This window comes from Papaver somniferum, chromosome 9, assembly GCF_003573695.1.
Source record: "Papaver somniferum cultivar HN1 chromosome 9, ASM357369v1, whole genome shotgun sequence".
Classification (NCBI taxonomy): Eukaryota; Viridiplantae; Streptophyta; class Magnoliopsida; order Ranunculales; family Papaveraceae; genus Papaver; species Papaver somniferum.
In genome coordinates this window covers 190,756,545-190,775,120 of record NC_039366.1, presented here as the reverse complement: position 1 = coordinate 190,775,120, position 18,576 = coordinate 190,756,545, and the positions used below count along the sequence as shown (strand labels likewise).

At 39.2% G+C, this 18,576-nt stretch overlaps 3 protein-coding genes across 3 annotated transcripts; all 3 read right to left on the bottom strand.

Annotated features, from left to right (window-relative positions):
• Positions 1–663: 663 nt before the first annotated feature.
• LOC113313361 (probable anion transporter 3, chloroplastic) lies at positions 664–4,844 on the bottom strand. Its single transcript, XM_026562123.1, has 8 exons — positions 4,306–4,844; positions 2,639–2,865; positions 2,166–2,514; positions 2,013–2,057; positions 1,760–1,906; positions 1,454–1,591; positions 1,310–1,343; positions 664–1,214 (listed from the first exon to the last, which is right to left on the bottom strand). Exons 1-8 carry the CDS (start codon positions 4,756–4,758, stop codon positions 1,042–1,044), a joined length of 1,566 nt encoding a protein of 521 aa, XP_026417908.1. The 5' UTR covers positions 4,759–4,844; the 3' UTR covers positions 664–1,041.
• A 431-nt stretch (positions 4,845–5,275) lies between these two features.
• On the bottom strand, positions 5,276–8,276 carry LOC113310129 (probable anion transporter 4, chloroplastic). Its single transcript, XM_026558713.1, has 8 exons — positions 7,790–8,276; positions 7,473–7,699; positions 6,967–7,339; positions 6,791–6,835; positions 6,539–6,685; positions 5,948–6,085; positions 5,817–5,850; positions 5,276–5,680 (listed from the first exon to the last, which is right to left on the bottom strand). The coding sequence occupies exons 1-8, from the start codon at positions 8,240–8,242 to the stop codon at positions 5,493–5,495; spliced, it is 1,605 nt and encodes a 534-aa protein (XP_026414498.1). The 5' UTR covers positions 8,243–8,276; the 3' UTR covers positions 5,276–5,492.
• Positions 8,277–8,577: 301 nt separating this feature from the next.
• Positions 8,578–12,009, bottom strand: LOC113310128 (adenylosuccinate lyase-like). Its single transcript, XM_026558712.1, has 10 exons — positions 11,709–12,009; positions 11,400–11,549; positions 11,071–11,286; positions 10,793–10,975; positions 10,439–10,660; positions 10,043–10,159; positions 9,801–9,944; positions 9,460–9,561; positions 9,256–9,324; positions 8,578–9,028 (listed from the first exon to the last, which is right to left on the bottom strand). Exons 1-10 carry the CDS (start codon positions 11,931–11,933, stop codon positions 8,795–8,797), a joined length of 1,662 nt encoding a protein of 553 aa, XP_026414497.1. The 5' UTR covers positions 11,934–12,009; the 3' UTR covers positions 8,578–8,794.
• Between the last annotated feature and the right edge of the window lie 6,567 nt (positions 12,010–18,576).

Genomic DNA, 18,576 nt, shown 5'->3' with positions numbered 1-18,576 from the left:
TTGGCAAACAATTATGAAGTACTTTCCAAATAAAGTGTTAAACCTTTATGGGAAAGTTACTTTACTATTAACAAGTCTATCTTGAGTTTTATCCAACATAGCCTTATAAACAATTTTTACAGAAAAGAGACCGTCACCGGCTGGTGTGCATCTTACAATGTCCTTCCAGCTTCATCTCGGAAGAAACTGGCACAACAACTTGCCCCTTCGTAGCGCTGACGTGGATTATACTTGTGGAATTTTGTGAATGCTCAAACACTATCATGACTGCTTAACCTTTTAGGAGGTGGATTATGTTAGCAAAGTTCCAGTTTAATTTGCATGACAAGAAATAAAAAAATTTATGTAAAATCACAAAATGACAATCTATAATTTTGCAAAATCATGTGGTTAGGCCCTAGAGATAAGCCATTTGGTGGAGAAAATGTTTTTGTCCATCCTTCTGAGCCAAATAAACAGAGAGAGTAAGAAACGTGACAATCACTTTTGAGGCAGAAATATCAATCTACAAAAATCATATGATACGATATCTCACTCAACTCAGGACGCTCTCTCGTCCTTGGGTTGTCGTTATCACTGGTCACTTGAAGCCGACGTTTACACCAACGACTACCGTTGTTCATTGAAGGAAAAATCACACTGTTTTTTCCTTGTGCATTCATGTTCCCCGAATGTAATTTCATTAAGTTTTATAAAAAAATTGGCCAATTAATAAATTAAAAAACATTATTAAAATTATTTACCTCGGAAAAAAAAAATGAGAACATGTACTAGCATTGCCTTCTTGTCAATGCTAAATTGATAAATCGACGAATTTTAATATAATCAGACTGATTATAAATTTGAACCATAACCCGGTTCAGGCTGTTAAATGTGCTGTAATTCATAGTGCTGACCCTTGAGGAGCTTGATTTAGGTAGATGATGCATGTGTCTACCAAAACTTCCCGTTCGATGCTGGCGATTCTACATCGAGGAACGGATCCATACGCAGATCAAAATGAGCTTCGACATAGAGACATGTAAAATCTTCATTCTTTTGTTAGTAGAATACACGCTCTCCGGTTGCATAAACGTTCCAAAAAATGGTGGTAATGAAGTATAAAACTGCGGTTACTGTTAAGAAAGCTTGGAATGATCCCAACCACTGAACAAAATAACCGGTACCAATTGTGCTAACTATCGCTGCTAATGTTCCTACCGAATTTGTGATTCCTGTTTAACAAGAAAATGAAACAAGAGATTAATTTACCATGATAAAACAAATAGGTAAAACTTAGTGGGTTTTAAGCTACACAGACAAAACATACCATGGAGAAACCCTGCATATTGCGGAGCTATGTCCTGGTCATAAACAACGTTGAATCAGTACGAGAGTACGATAGAGAAATCCTTCATCACAGTAATTGCATAAGCAGCGGAAATGATCTAACGTATTTTCTTCTAGTACTTACTTGCATATTGAGGAGAAAACCTGCTTGGCTGAATGCACTCAAACTTAGAGCTGCAGTCAAGCATATTGATGCAGCTGTTGGTGTTTTTGCATAGTTCAAGCAAAGAAGCGACACTCCAGGACCAATGAATCCAATTGACTGCCAGATTCCAAATTGTTTTCAATCAAATTCACCATATTTTTTACCAATATGAAATGTGAACTTTAAATGTTTTTAACAGCATGACATATTTGTAATCAAGTACTTTTCCCATTTCATTACTAATAAGACCATTTGTATGGATGGGCATCATTATAAAGAGTTTACCTGCATGATCTTTCGGACAAGTGTGATTGAGTATCCTGCTTTGATCAAATAATCTGAAGCTCTACCAGCAATGTAGCCCGCAATGGCCATCATTCCCCAAGGTACGGCACTGAACCAAGCGGCTTGTTTCAAGTTCACATTGAATACCTAATTTACGACACAGAATTTCATTATAAATTATCGGAAGTGAGTGAGTTACTGAGGTAAAACCTCTAAGAAAAATCTCACGGAACACAAAGGAATCAGCACTCACAGTCTTGAAATATACAGGCATCCATGAGAGGAGAACAAAGTATCCCTACAAGTAGGAAAAGGTTTCAAATTCCGTGAAGAATAACAACCAAAAAAAAACTGAATAGTACTAACAGTTAAACATATTTCAGATAGCTTCGATAGATTTCTTTACCCAATTGTTGGTAACGTTAGCAAAGACAATCGCCCAAGTTGGTATCTTTGAGAACAGTTCTCGTAGAGATGGAAGCTTGCCACTATTCATTATTGTTTCTGTTTTTCCAGCTTGAATCAACTCCAACTCTGTATCACTAATGAGACGACTTTCTCGTGGATCATTAGTTACCCCAGGTAACCATACTGTAAGCCATAATAGTCCAAGAGATGAAAATAGAGCAAATGCTCCATGAATTCCGATGGTCGACATTATTATAGGTGTTAAAAGAAAGCTTATAACATTCCCGATATGAAAACCAGCCATGGAAATTCCAACTGCACTTGCACGTTCATTACAAGGAAACCACCTAGTTGTGTTCAAAAGTACATCAAGACAGATGAGATTAGTTCATGATATACATTTACCAAATGCAATACCAAACTAGTATGGAACTATCAAGCATTTTTATGAAAGGTAACATAAAAAAATACCTAGATAAGAGAGTGTTCATGGAGGGAAAAGCGACACCTTCAGCCAGTCCAAATACTGCTCGAACGGCTAAGAGCATGGCTGTGGAATGGTTAGCTGCCCATGGTGTAAGAAGTGTAGCCAAGGACCATACTGTAACACCCCAAGCAAGGACGCGCTTCCCACCATATTTATCAGCCAAAGCTCCTCCAATTACTGATGAGAAAATGTATCCCCATAGAAAAGATGACTTCAAAACACAGAAATTTAACACTTACCTTAGTCAAATGCAATTTAGAAAAACATTTTACAGTAATAAAACTAGAAAAGATGAAAATGCAAGATTTCTTTTGGATCCAAAGTGACGAATCTCTTAAAGGGTTTAAAGTTGATTCTATCATAGCAAATTGTGTTCATTACTTGGTGCATTGTTTTCTTCCATTCTTGGGCTTAGCTATAACCGGGTTTGTTATATTTCGCCTTAGGTTCTCATCACTTTGCTTACTTCCGGTAAGTTCATCAATATACTTTCACGGTTTCACCATTGCCAACCAAAGAAAAGAAAAAAACAAACATTATACACTAACTAAAATCATATGAGTAACAATCTTTTTTTTTCTATAACCAAATAACCAATGGAAGCAAGGATCAAGCACAAATAGTTGGCTTGTTGGGCCATATTAATGGGCTGAAAATACTTGAGGCTCTCCTTGGACAAGAATGGATCAACAGAACTGCACTTGACTGAAATACAAAAGAATAGACTGATTGAGGGTCAATCAAGGCGCCTTACTTACGGCCTTACCAACTAATTCAACGTTGTAGTACAAATCACATAGATTTGACCCGACAATCCCCACATGTTACACGCAGATTACGAATCAAATATGCTGTCTATTTTTGCAACATGAGATTCAAAACCCCTCACTTCCCTATTTAAAACACATAAGTGTTTGGTTTGAGACGTTAATGGTGATCCAACAACACCTCATCCATGGCCCCACTCTCTCACCCCAAGACCCCCTAAGATCATTTCTATATTTTTTGAAGAGCCAGGAATGAAAATACATAGTGCCTGTAATTTTCAAATTATTTAAGAAAGAAAGAAACATACTTAAAAAATGTAGTTAAAAAGCCGTATTTGGTGGGGCGCTGGGCGGTTAATCTTTTTAATGACCAGGGCTCAGTGACAATGAAGTCTCCCCTCCTCTAATGCAGTCATTTCAAGATGGTTAGGTGAGAAAGAATTACAAGGATTTCTTTTCTTCTACTACATGGCTCATACAGAGTCATACTACCTACCCGTTTTCAGGATCTTTTTTCATTTCGATTTCTCATAGTTGCTGCAGTTTGCATTTTGGTTTACAAAGAGCTCGAATATGCAACTTGTGTGGGGAATGTGTATCTCTTCCTCCACCAACCTACACTGAGCTAATTATAATAAAATGATTGATTATGCATAATTACATATTTTTTACTACATTTGCGAAATCCTAAATGCATCGTTTAGGCGACAAGGCCTTGTGTTTTTATTTATTCGCAAATGGCCCTACCAATATACAAACCTTTTTTTGTTGTTGATCAAAATGAGAAATTTAAGGAATGAGATGGATCGCAGCATGCAAACAAAATCCGGAAATATAGAATCACACAAGACAGAGGATGAAGTGATATGATTTTGAGAGGGTACCTGAACAATACCAAGGAAAGAACTGCTCCAGCCATGAGCTTCAGCAAGAGGAACAATAGCAACAGACATGACAACTCTATCAGCATTACACAAACACATAACAAATGCCACCAATGAAACCACCTTCAATCTCTCTGTCAATACAATCCCAAATAACCCACTTTCTCTTCTTCGTTCTTCTTTTTCTTCAGCTACTCTTCCTGCTTCAGTACCCACTAAGAAACCTCTGTCTACTCCCTCTGCTCTACAACTAATCTTCCTTTTAGTAATCCCATTCTTTTCCTCTGTTTTCAATCTTTTTTGAACAAAACTTGTGTTTTCTTCCCATTTGATCCCTTTTGAGATTACATTTGATTGAAATCTTTGATGGGTTTTTGTTAACCCAATCGATTTCAATCTAGGAGCATTAGAAGGAACAAGAAAAATGGATTTTATTGGTGTAACTGCTGTCATTAGAGCTCCAAGTAGCAGAGCGGTCTAATGAAAATAAATTGATCACCAGATCTAATGAAACAATTTTTATTTTATTTTTGAATGAAAGAAATGAATGCAAAGAAAATGAGAATTTTATTATATAGAAAAAGATTTTTGTGTTTGGGAAATTTCTTTCTCCATTCATCAAGGAAGAATTGGGTGGGTAGGTTTCATTAAGAAGGGGTAACTATGTCATTTGGGGACTGTTCCAGAGGCTTGATATGTACGTGGCAACACGTAAAGTCCAAAGATTGCTCACCAACTTCTGTCAGTGTTGCTGATGTCGTACTCTGTTGACTAATGCAACAGTCATTTTTTACCGGAAGAAGTTGACTGAAAAATGCTGCTGCCAACCAACACACCCGGGGGAACGGAAAAAGTTCGGCAATACAAAAATCCCTGAAGATAACGTCAGTTGAATACTAACAGTAAATTGCAGTAAATATCCGCCCGCCATCAAAAGTGCCGCATTAAGAAAGTTGTAAAGAGCGGATGCTAGCGGAAACGTCGCAAGAATTAAGAAAACCACTTTGGTGTTTCCTATTAGCGGCTGTGCTAGTCATTTTGGGACACATTTACTTACAGATTTCAATCTCGTCTAGGAACTGTACATTGATGATATTGCTGTTTGCATTAGTATTATCAAGAGAGTAAAGAAAATTTCACACGACTTCTGATTCAAACAACTTGTGATTTAAAGTACAAGTACTCCTTTATTGATCTACTTCATCAAAATTAACCCGCTCTCCTGTAGCAAATGTATTCCAGAATAGAGCACTGGCGAAATATAGAAATGAGGTAAACAACAGGAACCCACGGAAACTACCTACTAACTCCACAAAGAAACCGGCACCAATAGTTCCAATAATAGCAGCCAATGTTCCAGCAGTATTTGACATTCCTGTTAGCAATCAACATTGGTCAGACTGAGACAACAACAAACACTGTTTTCAAAGTTGCGGGCACAAATTATCATTGTCATTTCTAAGATTTGTGGAACTAAAAAGGAATATAACACAACAGATGAATAATAGTACCATGTAGCGTGCCAGCATACTGTGGTGCGATTTCCTGTTCAGGTGGTAAAAGAAGGAAAACATTCAGAAAAATATAAATGAAAGATTCATTTGTCTGCTGCTTCCAAATGTGATGTTCTACAGATACCCACCTGAAGGTTCACAAGAAAACCAGAGTGGCTGAAAGACTTCAAGCCAACGGCTACAGTGAGCCAAAAAGAGGCAATAAACGGAGTTTTTGCAGCAGTAAGACCTAGAAGGGCAATCCCAGGACCAATGAAGCCGATGGACTGCAGAGAAGAGATATAACATATAAGTAAGGTTGTTCTCCGTGTAATGACAATGGTAAGAGTGTCGGTGTTGGGCATGAATAGTACTCTGACATGTCGCTCAAAAAGATTAGGAAATGCTGACACGGGAGTTAGGGACTGGGTAATACGATGTATTCTTCATCCCAAATAAAACAGCCACATCTAGGCTTATATTGAAGAAAAATGAAGTCATGTTTCTACATTTTCTCTTTTATTTCTAGTTTCTATTTTTTCAAGTTTTGAACTTGTCGAGTTAAGCTGCAAATATATACAAGTTCACGGCTAGCAGAGCTGTTTCAATGTCCTTGAATGTTCGACCCCAGTACCAGTTTATGTATGTGTCCAAAAGGGAAAACAAAAATTGCATTGAGTAATAATCTATAATCGATCCTGACAACCATGCAGGTGGGAAATTTTCTTCACAAGACATACCTGCATCATCTTGCGAGTAGTTGTAACTGGTGTACCACTGGATATTAGCATATCAGACCAAACACCAGCAAAATATCCTAAAACTGCCATCATGGTCCATGGAACTGCACTAAACCATGCTGCTTGTCTGAGGTCGACATGATGGATCTGTTCCACACAGACAAATTCCAACCAGTTAAGACTACTATTAATCATCTACAGAATAGCTGAGGACAAAATTGTTTCTAATTAAATAGTGCATTAAATCCTTACAGTGCCGAAGTATATGGGCATCCACGAAAGAATAACAAAATATCCCTGCACATAAGTCAATTGATGATTAGATCACCATTTCCAAAATTGTTAAATAGATAAATGCAAGACAGATGAAGTACACAATAAGACCAAGGCTACTTCTAAGCTATCACTAACAGAATAAAAGTCGTTACCCAGCTATGCATCGCATTTGCAGATATTAGGGCCCAAGTAGGTAATTTTGAAAGCAAGCGCCCAAAAGGAGGGATGACATTTGTCGTTTTAGGTTTCTTCTCCAACCCTGGAACTGCGGGGCTCTGCCTCATGTTTGTTATGTATTCCAATTCATATTTGGATATCTGGCGATGGCGACCAGGAGTACTTGATGTGGCAGAAACCCACACTAAAACCCAAAGTAACCCAGATAATCCAAATATCACAAAAGGTCCAAAGACTCCTCCCTGTGACATGAGGATTGGAGAAAGCATAAGTCCAATCACATTTCCAAGCTGAAATCCACCCATTGCAATTCCAACTGCCCTGGATCGTTCTGTCTTCGGAAACCATCTAAAAGTAAATGTTAGTTCAACAACTCTTATTGCAATTTTCATAACCACATGTTCTATCCCACAAAAACCATATTATATCATGAACTTCAGCGTAAAGTCCGAAACCACAAATTAGGAAGTTTGGGCTATACCTTGAGATCATGTTGTTCATGCTAGGTAAAGCTACACCTTCGGCAGTACCGAGCAATACTCGCATCGCAAGTAATGCCCACAAAGAAGTCTCAGCTGCCCATGGAGTGAAAAATGTAGCTAATGACCATATAGCCACACCCCATGCCATAACTACTTTACCACCATAATAATCTACTAAAGCTCCTCCAACAATAGGTGAAATCAAGTACCCCCAAAGAAAAGACGACTGCAAACGACAATGAATCAGGGAAAATGAAACCCTAATTTAAAATCTCCAAAACCAAGAATGAAAAGTAGGGTTTTATATGTTGATTACCTGAACAATACCAGCAAAAGACCTACTCCAACCATGAGACAAAGAAAGAGGAACAATAGCCACAGACATGACAACTCTATCAGCATTACAAAGAGCTAAAGCAAGACCAACCATGGCAACAACTTTAACTCTTTCAGAAGTAATAAACTCAATAAAAGTGGGTGTTTCAAACTCTTTACCATCATCATCATTTGGAACTGATAGAGTGTCATTAGGAGAAACCTTAATTTGAGATGAAACAAACCGTTGCTTGATTCCATCTCCTTCAACGATTCCGGTACTAAAATTACTCCATGAATTGAGAAATCTCTGTTTTTTGGAATACAATTGAAATGAAAATTGATTAGTTTTTGTGGGGATATGTTGTTTGGTTCTGTAAGAATTATTAGGGTTTCGAAATGAAGATGGAGGAGAACGAAACAGTGATTTATCTAGAGATAGTTGATAACTCATAGTGAACACCAGAAATGAAGTTTGGAAGAGAAGCAGAAATTTTTTGTTTTGTTTTCACCGATGAAACTAATTTTAATTTCCTAGTTGGAGCCATTTTTTAAATCCCTAAAACACCCTTCTCTTCTTTTGCCCAGTTTGAGCTAATCCATTCCCTGTATATTTCAGCTGGCAAAATTAGCAAACACTCGAGCAGATTAGAACGAAGGTGTATCTCACTATGGGAAGGTGCAAATAGTAGTTTCCGTCCAAAATGAAGTAGCTTTGTAGCAAAGCGACCATAGTGGCTGGAAATCATCAACCATAGTGCTTGGCCTATAAGGTAAAACAAGAATAAGTTGAATCAAACAGTATCAGATCTTACTCATCTCTCATGTTTTTTATACATTTCAAAGTTTCAAAATTAGAGCAAACTGTATCAAAAGTAAAAACTCATTTCAAAAATCATAGAATACAGGAGCATGTAAGGGATTAATCAGCTGCTTATGCTTGTTTAAAATGAGGTTGAATTGCGGAATTTCTGGAAATACAACAAATTGGATGGGTCATGGGTTCCTACAAGGCATGAACACCATTCACTAGATCAACAAACTTATCAACATCGTTAGCTAAATTGGTTGCTTCGCCAATGTAGGTGTGGGGTGTAAGTTCCAAAAGATTAGCTTTTGCGTCCACAGGGATCTCTAAACCTAAAATGAATTCTCTGATGCTATCTTTAGAAATTCCTTTCCCTCTGGTTAGTTCCTTCAGCTTCTCGTATGGTTCGGGAACACCATATCTTCGCATCACCTGATAAGGGAAAATACAAATCCATGGAGTTTCAGAAAATGGTGAATGTGTAGAGAAAAATGCAAGCATTTGATGTATATTACTATACAGGATTATCGATCTTGGTGATATACAATCTATTTAGTATCATTCCCTTTATCTGATATACAATCTATTTTATCGTATCGTTCCCTTTATCTTATTATTATCTAGAATGCCAACAGAAAGAAAAAGTTTAAGATGCTTACAGTCTGTATGGGCTCAGCAAGAACTTCCCAGCATTGATCTAGATCTTCACTTAGGCGAGCTTCATTTACCTAGAAATGAGAAAAAATAAGAAACGTGAACAACTTACTATATCATAGACGAAGATATATATATGCTTGTGCTTCAATGTAGTTTCTCCAAGTGTTGGAGAAGATTCCCCACAAAGCCTACAACAAAATACTTACTTGAAGCCTTCCAATGCCCTGGAGGGCACTTCTATAAGCAAGAAGAGAATGCCCTAATCCAACACCCATATTCCTCAGAACAGTTGAATCAGTAAGGTCACGCTGTTGAGCAAACATAAAGTAAGGTGTGATTAAAAAAAAACATAGAAATGAAGAATATAAAAATATAAGGCAACGGCAGTATAAATATGCAAAATCTGCGTTTAACTGTATCATGCTTAAACAGAAAGTCCAATACTCTAGTAACCCCTGAATGACCATTACTTAAGGCACTTTGAAGTATAAGATCCATAGTTAATAAACCGAATGGACTATCTGAGGAACATTATGATGGTTATTACCTGCCAGCGCGAAATAGGCAACTTTGTGCTCAGGTGAGATAGTCCATCGTTGGCCAACCCAAGATTACCCTCACTGTTCTCAAAATCTATGGGATTCACCTTATGAGGCATAGTAGACGATCCAACCTCACCAGCCTTTGTAATCTGCATGGAAGGTCAGAAAAGGAGAAGTTTTTTAGTTGAGCAACATAGAGTGAGCAGCCAACATATACACTAACTTCCTTCTCATTTTGTGTGTTTACCTGCTTAAAGAATCCTAAAGATACGTAGCCCCATACATCCTTGTCAAAGTCCATTAATATAACATTGAACTGTTTCATTGCATTGAACAGTTCTGCCATATAATCATGAGGCTCAATCTGAAAGGAAAACACGATCAATTATCACATGTAAAAACAGGACAGAGAGTAGATAATGATTCGCATATGTTATTAACAAAACACGCTATTTGAGTTACAAAACTATTAGCTCCACGTTCTCCAATACATACCATGTCAAACAATTTACATAACGATGACCCTCAAAGAGAATCTTCTATTCTTACAAGTAGACCAAAGATATCAAATTGGTGGGAAAATGTTTGAATCATGAAACACAGTATATCCACGAAAGTGAAACATATACGATCAGAAACAAACCTGAGTCACATAGGGGTTGAAACTTAATCCTAGAGATTTTACAAACTCCTCTGCAACTCGAGGCCAGCTTAGCTCGGGGTATGCAACAAGATGGGCATTGTAATTTCCAGAAGCACCAGCAAACTTGCCCAGTAAAGCAACTTTAGATAGATTATGTCTTTGTATGCTTAATCTAGCAGCAAAAATTGCCATTTCCTTTCCCAGAGTAGTTGGTGTAGCTGGCTATGAGAAGATTAAAAGAATGAAATGATACAGCTCAATAAGTGAAAGCCAAGGCGGGTCATATATATCAGCCTCTGAACAACAAAAATAGAATTTACACAACTTTGCTATTCACATAAAAATCTCCAATACCTGTCCATGAGTGCGAGAAAGCATAGGAATATGAGCATTGTCTTTTGCCATCTTACATAAGGCTCTTATCAAATCATCCATGACGGGTAATATCACTGTATTCAAGGCCCCTTTTAGCATCAAGGCATGAGCCAAATTATTGATATCCTCTGATGTACAAGCAAAATGGAAAAACTCAAGTACCTGGAACAGATGAAACGGCACAAGTTTCACATCAACTGTAATTGAAAGCAACAAGAAGCTTCAAAAACATGAAACTGGAGAGAATAAAATCAAACCTTTGCAATCTCCGGATGGGATTGACATTTTTGTTTCAGAAAGTACTCTACTGCTTTCACATCATGATTCGTAACTCTCTCAATCTTTTTCACCTCCAAAGCATCACTCACACCAAACCCATCAATAACTCCTTCCAGGAAAGACAGGGCATCCTTGCTGAAACTGGGGACCTCAGTTATTTCCGGAATTTGTGAAAGCTTTATCAGCCATTTGATCTGTATTGGAACAAAAGATCAAAATGAAACTTTCATAAGTGATCTTGTATCAAAAATCAAGCATATAGAGTACAAAACAATGCGGAGGGTAAAACTTGATTTACGAACTGTACCTCCACTATAACGCGGAAATGAATAAGTCCGTATTCGCTCATAAACGGAGCCAAATCTTTAACCTTTCTCCAGTATCGACCATCCAAGGGTGATAAAGCCGTTAAGCTAGAGAGCTCAAACTCAGAATCATCAATCGTCATGCTATCCATCTACGAAAAAAACCAAAATTGACAAAAACCCATGTTTAATTTTACACCATCAATTTCAAAAATTTCATCTCATAACATCTTAAAACCCCAAATGTTCCAGATAAAAATCGCATACTCTATCGACAGAATGAAAAAGAAAAAAAAAATGAAATTAATTACCTTGGGAACAACTGATTTAGGGCTATCTTTCACAGAGGCACTAACGCAACAAATTTTATGAGGGAAAGAGGGTTTACTCGATACAAATGAAGCATTTGAAGTGAGATTACAGGAAGCAAAGGAAGAAGAAGAATGAAGTTTTGAGTTAAACTTAGGGCTTAAACGCGATGGTTGGATACTACAACCAGAAACCCTAACTGATGATGATGATGCTGCAACCTCCATGGATGATAAACCTCTACTCTGTTATTCCAAGACAGCGAGGTTCTTTTTCCTTCACTAAAACCCTAGTTGGGGACCGGTGAGGATATATGAACCTTAGAGCAACCACGGTGGGCGAGTATAACCAAATATTTAGTCAAAAAAACGGGACACAGGGGACAGACTATCGATTAAAATCCGGACCAAAGACCAAATCCCAGACTATATTTGGTACAAAATCAAGATCAAAATCAAATATAATCGAGCCAACGTATAGTTAACGTCCCATCACCAGGCGGGTGTATAGTTAACGCTCCACACCAGGCGTGCATAAAGTCTCCGCCCCACACCAGGCGTGCTTTATACCTCCGCCCCATATATATATATATATATATATTTTTTTCTTTTGGGTGGGGCGGGGTTTATACCTACGCCCCACTCTTTATTTTTGTTCACTTTATATGAGGCGGGCTTTATACCTCCGCCCCATTTTTTTTTTTTTGGAATCTTATCGGGACGAACGTATAGTTTACGCCCCACACCAGGCGAATGTATAGTGCGCTCGACCAAATTTAGTCTTCTACCCGTAGCGTCACACACCAAACTAAACTCAAATTTGATCGTCTTTTTTTTTGGTCTTTGATCTTTGATTATACTCGCACCACTGCAGTTACTCTTAGGGGGCGGTAATGTTTTTTTGTTTTTTGAAAGGTTCACCAATTTTATTTAAGAGAGGAAACTTGAGGTTACATTTCTAGGATAATTAGTTCCAATCCTATCATTAAAAACAATGTCTTGGATGAAGGATGGGCATGTGAATTCCCAGCTGTTTGTTGTTGTCGCTGTCGTGCTCTGTGTTTGGTTGGATACTGCTTTGTTTGCCAGTCCATCAGCAGCCTGGTTTGCTTCTTTCCAAGTATGTGTGATTTTGTAGTACGGAATTTCACCTATGAGAGAGTTGATTTCTGCTAGCATATTGTTTAGGTACCATGGTGTTGGTTCCTGTTTTTGTATTAGATGTAGCAGTGCTTGTGAATCAACTTCAAACCAGATTTTCTGCCATTGGTTGTGAGTTTCTATCCTTGTCGCTAGTAGTAAACCCCATGTTTCCGCCTGGATTGATGTTGTGATCCCGAGTGGTGCCGCCATTGCCTTGAGTAGATTCCAGTCACTAGTTCTGCATATGATTCCTGCCCCTGCCGGTCCTGGGTTACCTTTGGATGTGCCGTCTGTATTTACCTTGATCCAATTTATTTTCGGTGGAGTCCATCCTATGTAGATCGTTGAAGTAGTTGTTATTTGCCTTTGTACTCTGGTGATTGTTGGTCCATTCGCCATGAAGGGTGCTACGTATTTCTGTGCTCTTTGATACTCTTCATACATCACCATTATAATTTGGAATGTTTGCACTGGTTGTTGTCGTTGCCATTTTTATACCTTTGCATTTCTTGCTAGCCATATATGCCATGCAGTGAAGCCGAATAATACTCTGTCTTGTTCTGAGTAAGCTTTGTCTAGAATTTGGTGTATGTTGGTCGGCCATGTGCTATAAGTGTAGTTTGGCTGCTTATGTTGGTGTTGTCGTTGTTGTAGTAGTGCCTGATGTGTTCCTGCATGAAGTTGTTGTTGCTGATGGGTGTTGGTGGTCGCTGCCGAGACTGCTAGATGATTGAATATTAATTTCCATGTTTCTGCCGAATTGTTGCATTAAAAAATTAGGTGTTGTGTCGATTCTTTCTGATTGTTGCATGTTGAAAGTAGGTGATGGAGTTATGTGAAACCGATGGAGTCTTTGGAATATTGGTAATCCTTGATGAATGACCTTCCACAAGAAAAGTCTGATTTTCGGTGCACAATTTAGTTTCCAGATGGAGTTGTAGTCCACAACTTGTTGATTATGGGTTTGGTTTGTCGGGGGATTGGTTGTTTGGGATGTGAATTTGTTGTAGCCGGTTTTTGATGTATAACTGCCAGTTTTGGAGTATGGCCAGATTAGTTGATCCGCCTTTGGTTGCTTGGGGAGGTGAATGCTGATGATCTTTTGGGCTATGGGTATTTGAAAACGTGAGAAGATGAGGTTGTGGTTCCAGGTATTGGATGTTGGTTCAATGAAGTAGCTAACCGGGGTATCTGGAGGAAGGTTGTGGTATTGGTTTGGAATTGATGAAGGTTCTGAGTTTGGGATCCAATTTTGATTGATCATTGTGTTCTTGCCATCTTGAACCTGTGAGAAAACTAAACCCTGCAAAACAATGGATATGTTAGCTAAATTTTTCCACAATGGACTGGCTGATGATTAAGGTTTTGGGAGAGGTAGGTGATTTTGATTGGGTTTGAAGTGTTTTGGCGTGGAGATTGATGACCAGACTGATGATTTGGGTTGTTGTAATTGCCAAACTCGTTTCATAAACAGTGCTTGATTATGTTCTTTACTTCTTCTGATTCCAAGGACCCCCTGCGATAATGGTTTTGTAACTGTGTCTCATCCAATTGGGTGCATCTTCTTTGTTTGGTTATCATGTCCCAAGAGAAAGTTTCTGGTGATTCTATCAATCTTGTCATGCACTGCAGCAGGCAACTGTTGTGCTTGCATGACATGGTTCACAATTGGAGTTAACGCAGTCTTTATTAGAATTACTCGTCCCGCTTGATTAACACATTTAGTTATCCAGCCTTTAGCTTTCCTTTCCAATCTGTTGAGTAATTGTGCAAATAGAGTAGAGTTATTCCTGCCATTCTTGAATTGGATTCATAGGTATGTTGGTGGGGTGATTGTGGTGTTGATGGTGAAACATAGTTTGAGTTGTTGTACCAGAGATGGATGAAGTTTGGGGTGGTGGGTGATCGAGGATTTATCTCTATTGATTGCTTGTCCAACATATTCTGAGTACCGTATCAGGAGTTGGTTCAGAGTATCACATGCTTGCGGATCTGCTGCACAAGTGATTAAGAGATCATCAGCATACATCAGGTGCAATATTGGTGGTGAGTTCCTTGCAATCTTTAGTCCTTTCAATTCTCCACTTTGTTCCAACACACCCAAGTTTGTGGATAGTACTTCTGCACAGATGATAAAGATGTATTGTGAAAGGGGGTCGCCTTGGCGTAAACCTCTGTTTGGGTGGATGAGTCCTTGTGCCGAGCCGTTGAAGTTGATCGAGTATGTTACCGATGTAATGAAATTCATGATGTAGCTGATAAATATCTGAGGAAAGCCCATTTGTTCAAGTGTGATACGGATGAAGCCCCAACCGATACTATCATAAGCCTTCTGAATATCCAGTTTCATAGCAATTTTGGGTGTTTTTGATGGTGTTGTGGTTCTGATTGTGTGAAACAGTTCTGTTGCAATGGAAATGTTATCGTGGATTGCTCTGTTTGGTACAAATGCACTTTGGAATGGACTAATCATGAATTTTAATAGAGGTCTTAATCGGTTAACAAGGATTTTTGCAATGACTTTGTATGCTACGTTGCACAACCCAATTGGTCTGAAATGGTTTGGTTTTGTTGGGTTTTGGTTTTTTGGGATTAATGTGATGTTTGTGTGGTTGAATGGTTGTTGAATCTGTGAGTGTTCAAAGAAATTTTTAACCATTCTGATTACTTGTTGTCTGATTGAAGGCCATAAAGTTGTGTAGAACTTACTAGTGAATCCGTCCGGCCAGGGGCTTTGTTCGTTCCAATTGAGAATACGGCCTTCTCAATATCATCCTCCGTGACTGGTTGGACTAGGCCGCTGCATTGGTTGGGAGTGAGCCTATTTGAGATACAATTGAACATGGAGAGGTCAATGGTTGTTGCTGGTGCGTCATATTGATTGGCGAAGAATTGTTGAATCACTTTTAGTATGGACTGTGGGTGTGTATGCCATCTTCCCTGTTCATCTTGAGTCTGCGAAATGTGATTGAAACTTCTATGAATTGTTGTCTTTGTGTGGAAAAAAGTTGTGTTTGAGTCGCCCTCTTGCATCCATTTTATTCTCGACCTTTTTTTCCAATATATTTCATTGCAGTGGACTAGCATTAGGTGTGTATGTCTGTAATCCTTTTCTTTTTGTAGCCAATCGGCCAGATCTGTGCCCGTTGAGGTTTCACACATATGTTGGGCTTGTTGAATGACTTGCTCCATCTTGGTTATCATTGATGGTAGATGTCCAAAGGTGGCCTTGATCCAAGTTTGCAAGAATGTTGTTGTGTTCCGCATCTTTTCCAGCAGGTCAATTGGGGGTGAAGGCGAGAGTGATTGATTCCAAGCTTCTATCACAACTTCTTTCATTTGTGGGTGAACAAACCAGATGTGTTCTATTCTAAAGTTTTTTGTTGGCACTCGTTTGATGAATTTTTCTTGAAGCAAAAGGGGAGCATGATCGGGGGCTATTCTGGTTAGATGTTTGATTGCCATGTTGGGATGTAAGGTTAGCCAGGATTGGTTGCTCAGCCCACGGTCCAATCTTTCCATGATGATGTTGTTCCCCATTTGTTTGTTGGTCCAAGTGTAAATGTCTCCTTGAAATCCTAGATCGATGAGCCCATTTGTGTCAATCACATCTTTAAATTGTTGGGCTTGGTTGCAGTGGACCGGGCGCCCTCCCATCTTTTCAGATTGGTTTAGAACTTCATTGAAATCTCCCATGAGCATCCATGGTTTATGTTGTGGAATAATTGAGTTGAACTCTTGCCATAAATTCCATCTAGCTTGTGGTTGAGGTGGTCCATAGATCCCGGTAAACAACCAAGGTTGAGCGTTTGAGACCGGTTCGACATAAGCATGAACAATACTTTGATTAGCAAGAAAAATGGAAATCTTAACAGTTGAGTTCTAAAAACGCCCTAGACCTCCTTTATGACCATTACAAGGCACAACAAAACAATTATCATATCCTGGAGAGGTTTGCAAAAAAAGAAATATGGTGTTCAGATGATAAAGTTTCAGCAAAAAACATAATAGAAGGACTAAAATTGCGTGTATACTCACACAACTTTTGAATTTTCAAGGCATTGTGGGCTCCTTGACAATTCCAGGCCAGGTAATTCATAATGGAGGAGAGCTCTGGCTCTGGCCAGTAGCTCGCAGAGTAGTAGAACTGGCATGTCCATCAGTCTCATCATCAAGAGATAGATGCCAAGCTGCAGTGGTCGAGGTTCTTTGAGAAGTGGTACTGGTTGTATGGAGCTCTGGTTCTTGTTGGGATTGGTGTTGAGTATTTATGCCATCATTTGGCTGAGTGGTGTGGCCAATATGGACTGAAGATCGTGGTTTCCTTGTCCTGACAACTGGTACTTCATGAGATGGTTGAGAGGGACGGCTGGATTCCACATTCAGGTTTGCCAGGGACATGAACTTCCTGGTCTTTTTTTTTTTTTTTTTTTTTTTTTTTTGGGGTGGGGGGTGGGGGTGGGGGGTGAAGCTCCAAATTCAGGAGTTGGTTGGATGAGTAGATGTTTTGGTAAGCTCTTCCTAGGCTTTCTTTCTTTGTGTTTATATGTTTTTACCGGTGTATTTGTTGTTGGTGCAGAGTTTTGGGCAGTAGAAGTGGTCGCTGGGGATGCAGTCGTTTGTTCTATCTCTTCCATGTAACTGTGGGTCATCTTAACATGCGGGTTCCCATTCACAGCTGTGATTTGTAGGTTCACAGTGGCATCCTTTTTCTGCAAAAAATTCACCAGTAATTGAGAGAAATTGAGCGAGAAATAAGTGGAGAGAAGGAATAACTTGATGGATGCGGGACATGTTGTAGTTGGTTGCACTTTTTGCAGTTCTCTGATATGGAAAGGCGATGATGCTGGGTCTGTATCAGTTGCTTTTCCTTTGCCTTTGTCTGTATATATGTTGTTGGCTCGATCAGACCCAGGCCCAAGTTCAGCTCCATCTGTAACTGGTATCGGGTGCTGTGGTGTTGGGTGTGAAACCGGGTCGACAGGTTGAGCGGGTCGGGTCAAGGGTGATCTGGATGTGGAATTTGGGTGAACCGACCCTCTATCGTGGGCCCTCTCCAAGGAGATTTCAGAAAAGACATTCTTTCCGCTAGCAGAGTCCTTGGAACTTGGTGCAGAGACAGGAATCGTTGATGGTGAAGCTTCTGTGTCAGAGATAATGACAGGCTGTGTAGGTTCCTTGGATTTCGCCGGGAATGTAGCAGCAGTGTTTTGTTTTTTGGGGATTGGGCTCCAATTGAGTCATTGATGGGGCTAGTCTAATTGGGATCGGTCTTGAAACGGTGGTCAGCGGTGGTGGTGGTGGTGGTGGAGGATGTGCTAATGGGTTTTGGATTGGATTCTGTGGAAGGGTAGGGTATAGAGTGGGATGAGTATCATGAGTGGTAGGGTATGGTTGCGGGGTAGATGTTGAAGATCTTGTTGGCATGTTTGGTGGTGAATTTGGAAGGAAGTTTAGGGTTTTGGGTTGCGGATTTTGAGCTTTCATTCTACTGTTAAGACGGTGGTATGGGAATTTTGGAAACTGTGTGTCCATCAGTGCATGATCAGTACTTACGAATTTGGCACATTCTCTGGCAATGTGGCCAAGGAAACCACAACGATAGCATATCATGGGTAGGTATTCGTAAGCCAGTTGAATCCAAGTTGGTCTTTCAGAGTTGATGAGAATACCTGAGGAAAAGGTTTGTTGAGGTCCATTTATATTTTTTGCTCTTGGAGGAGATGAA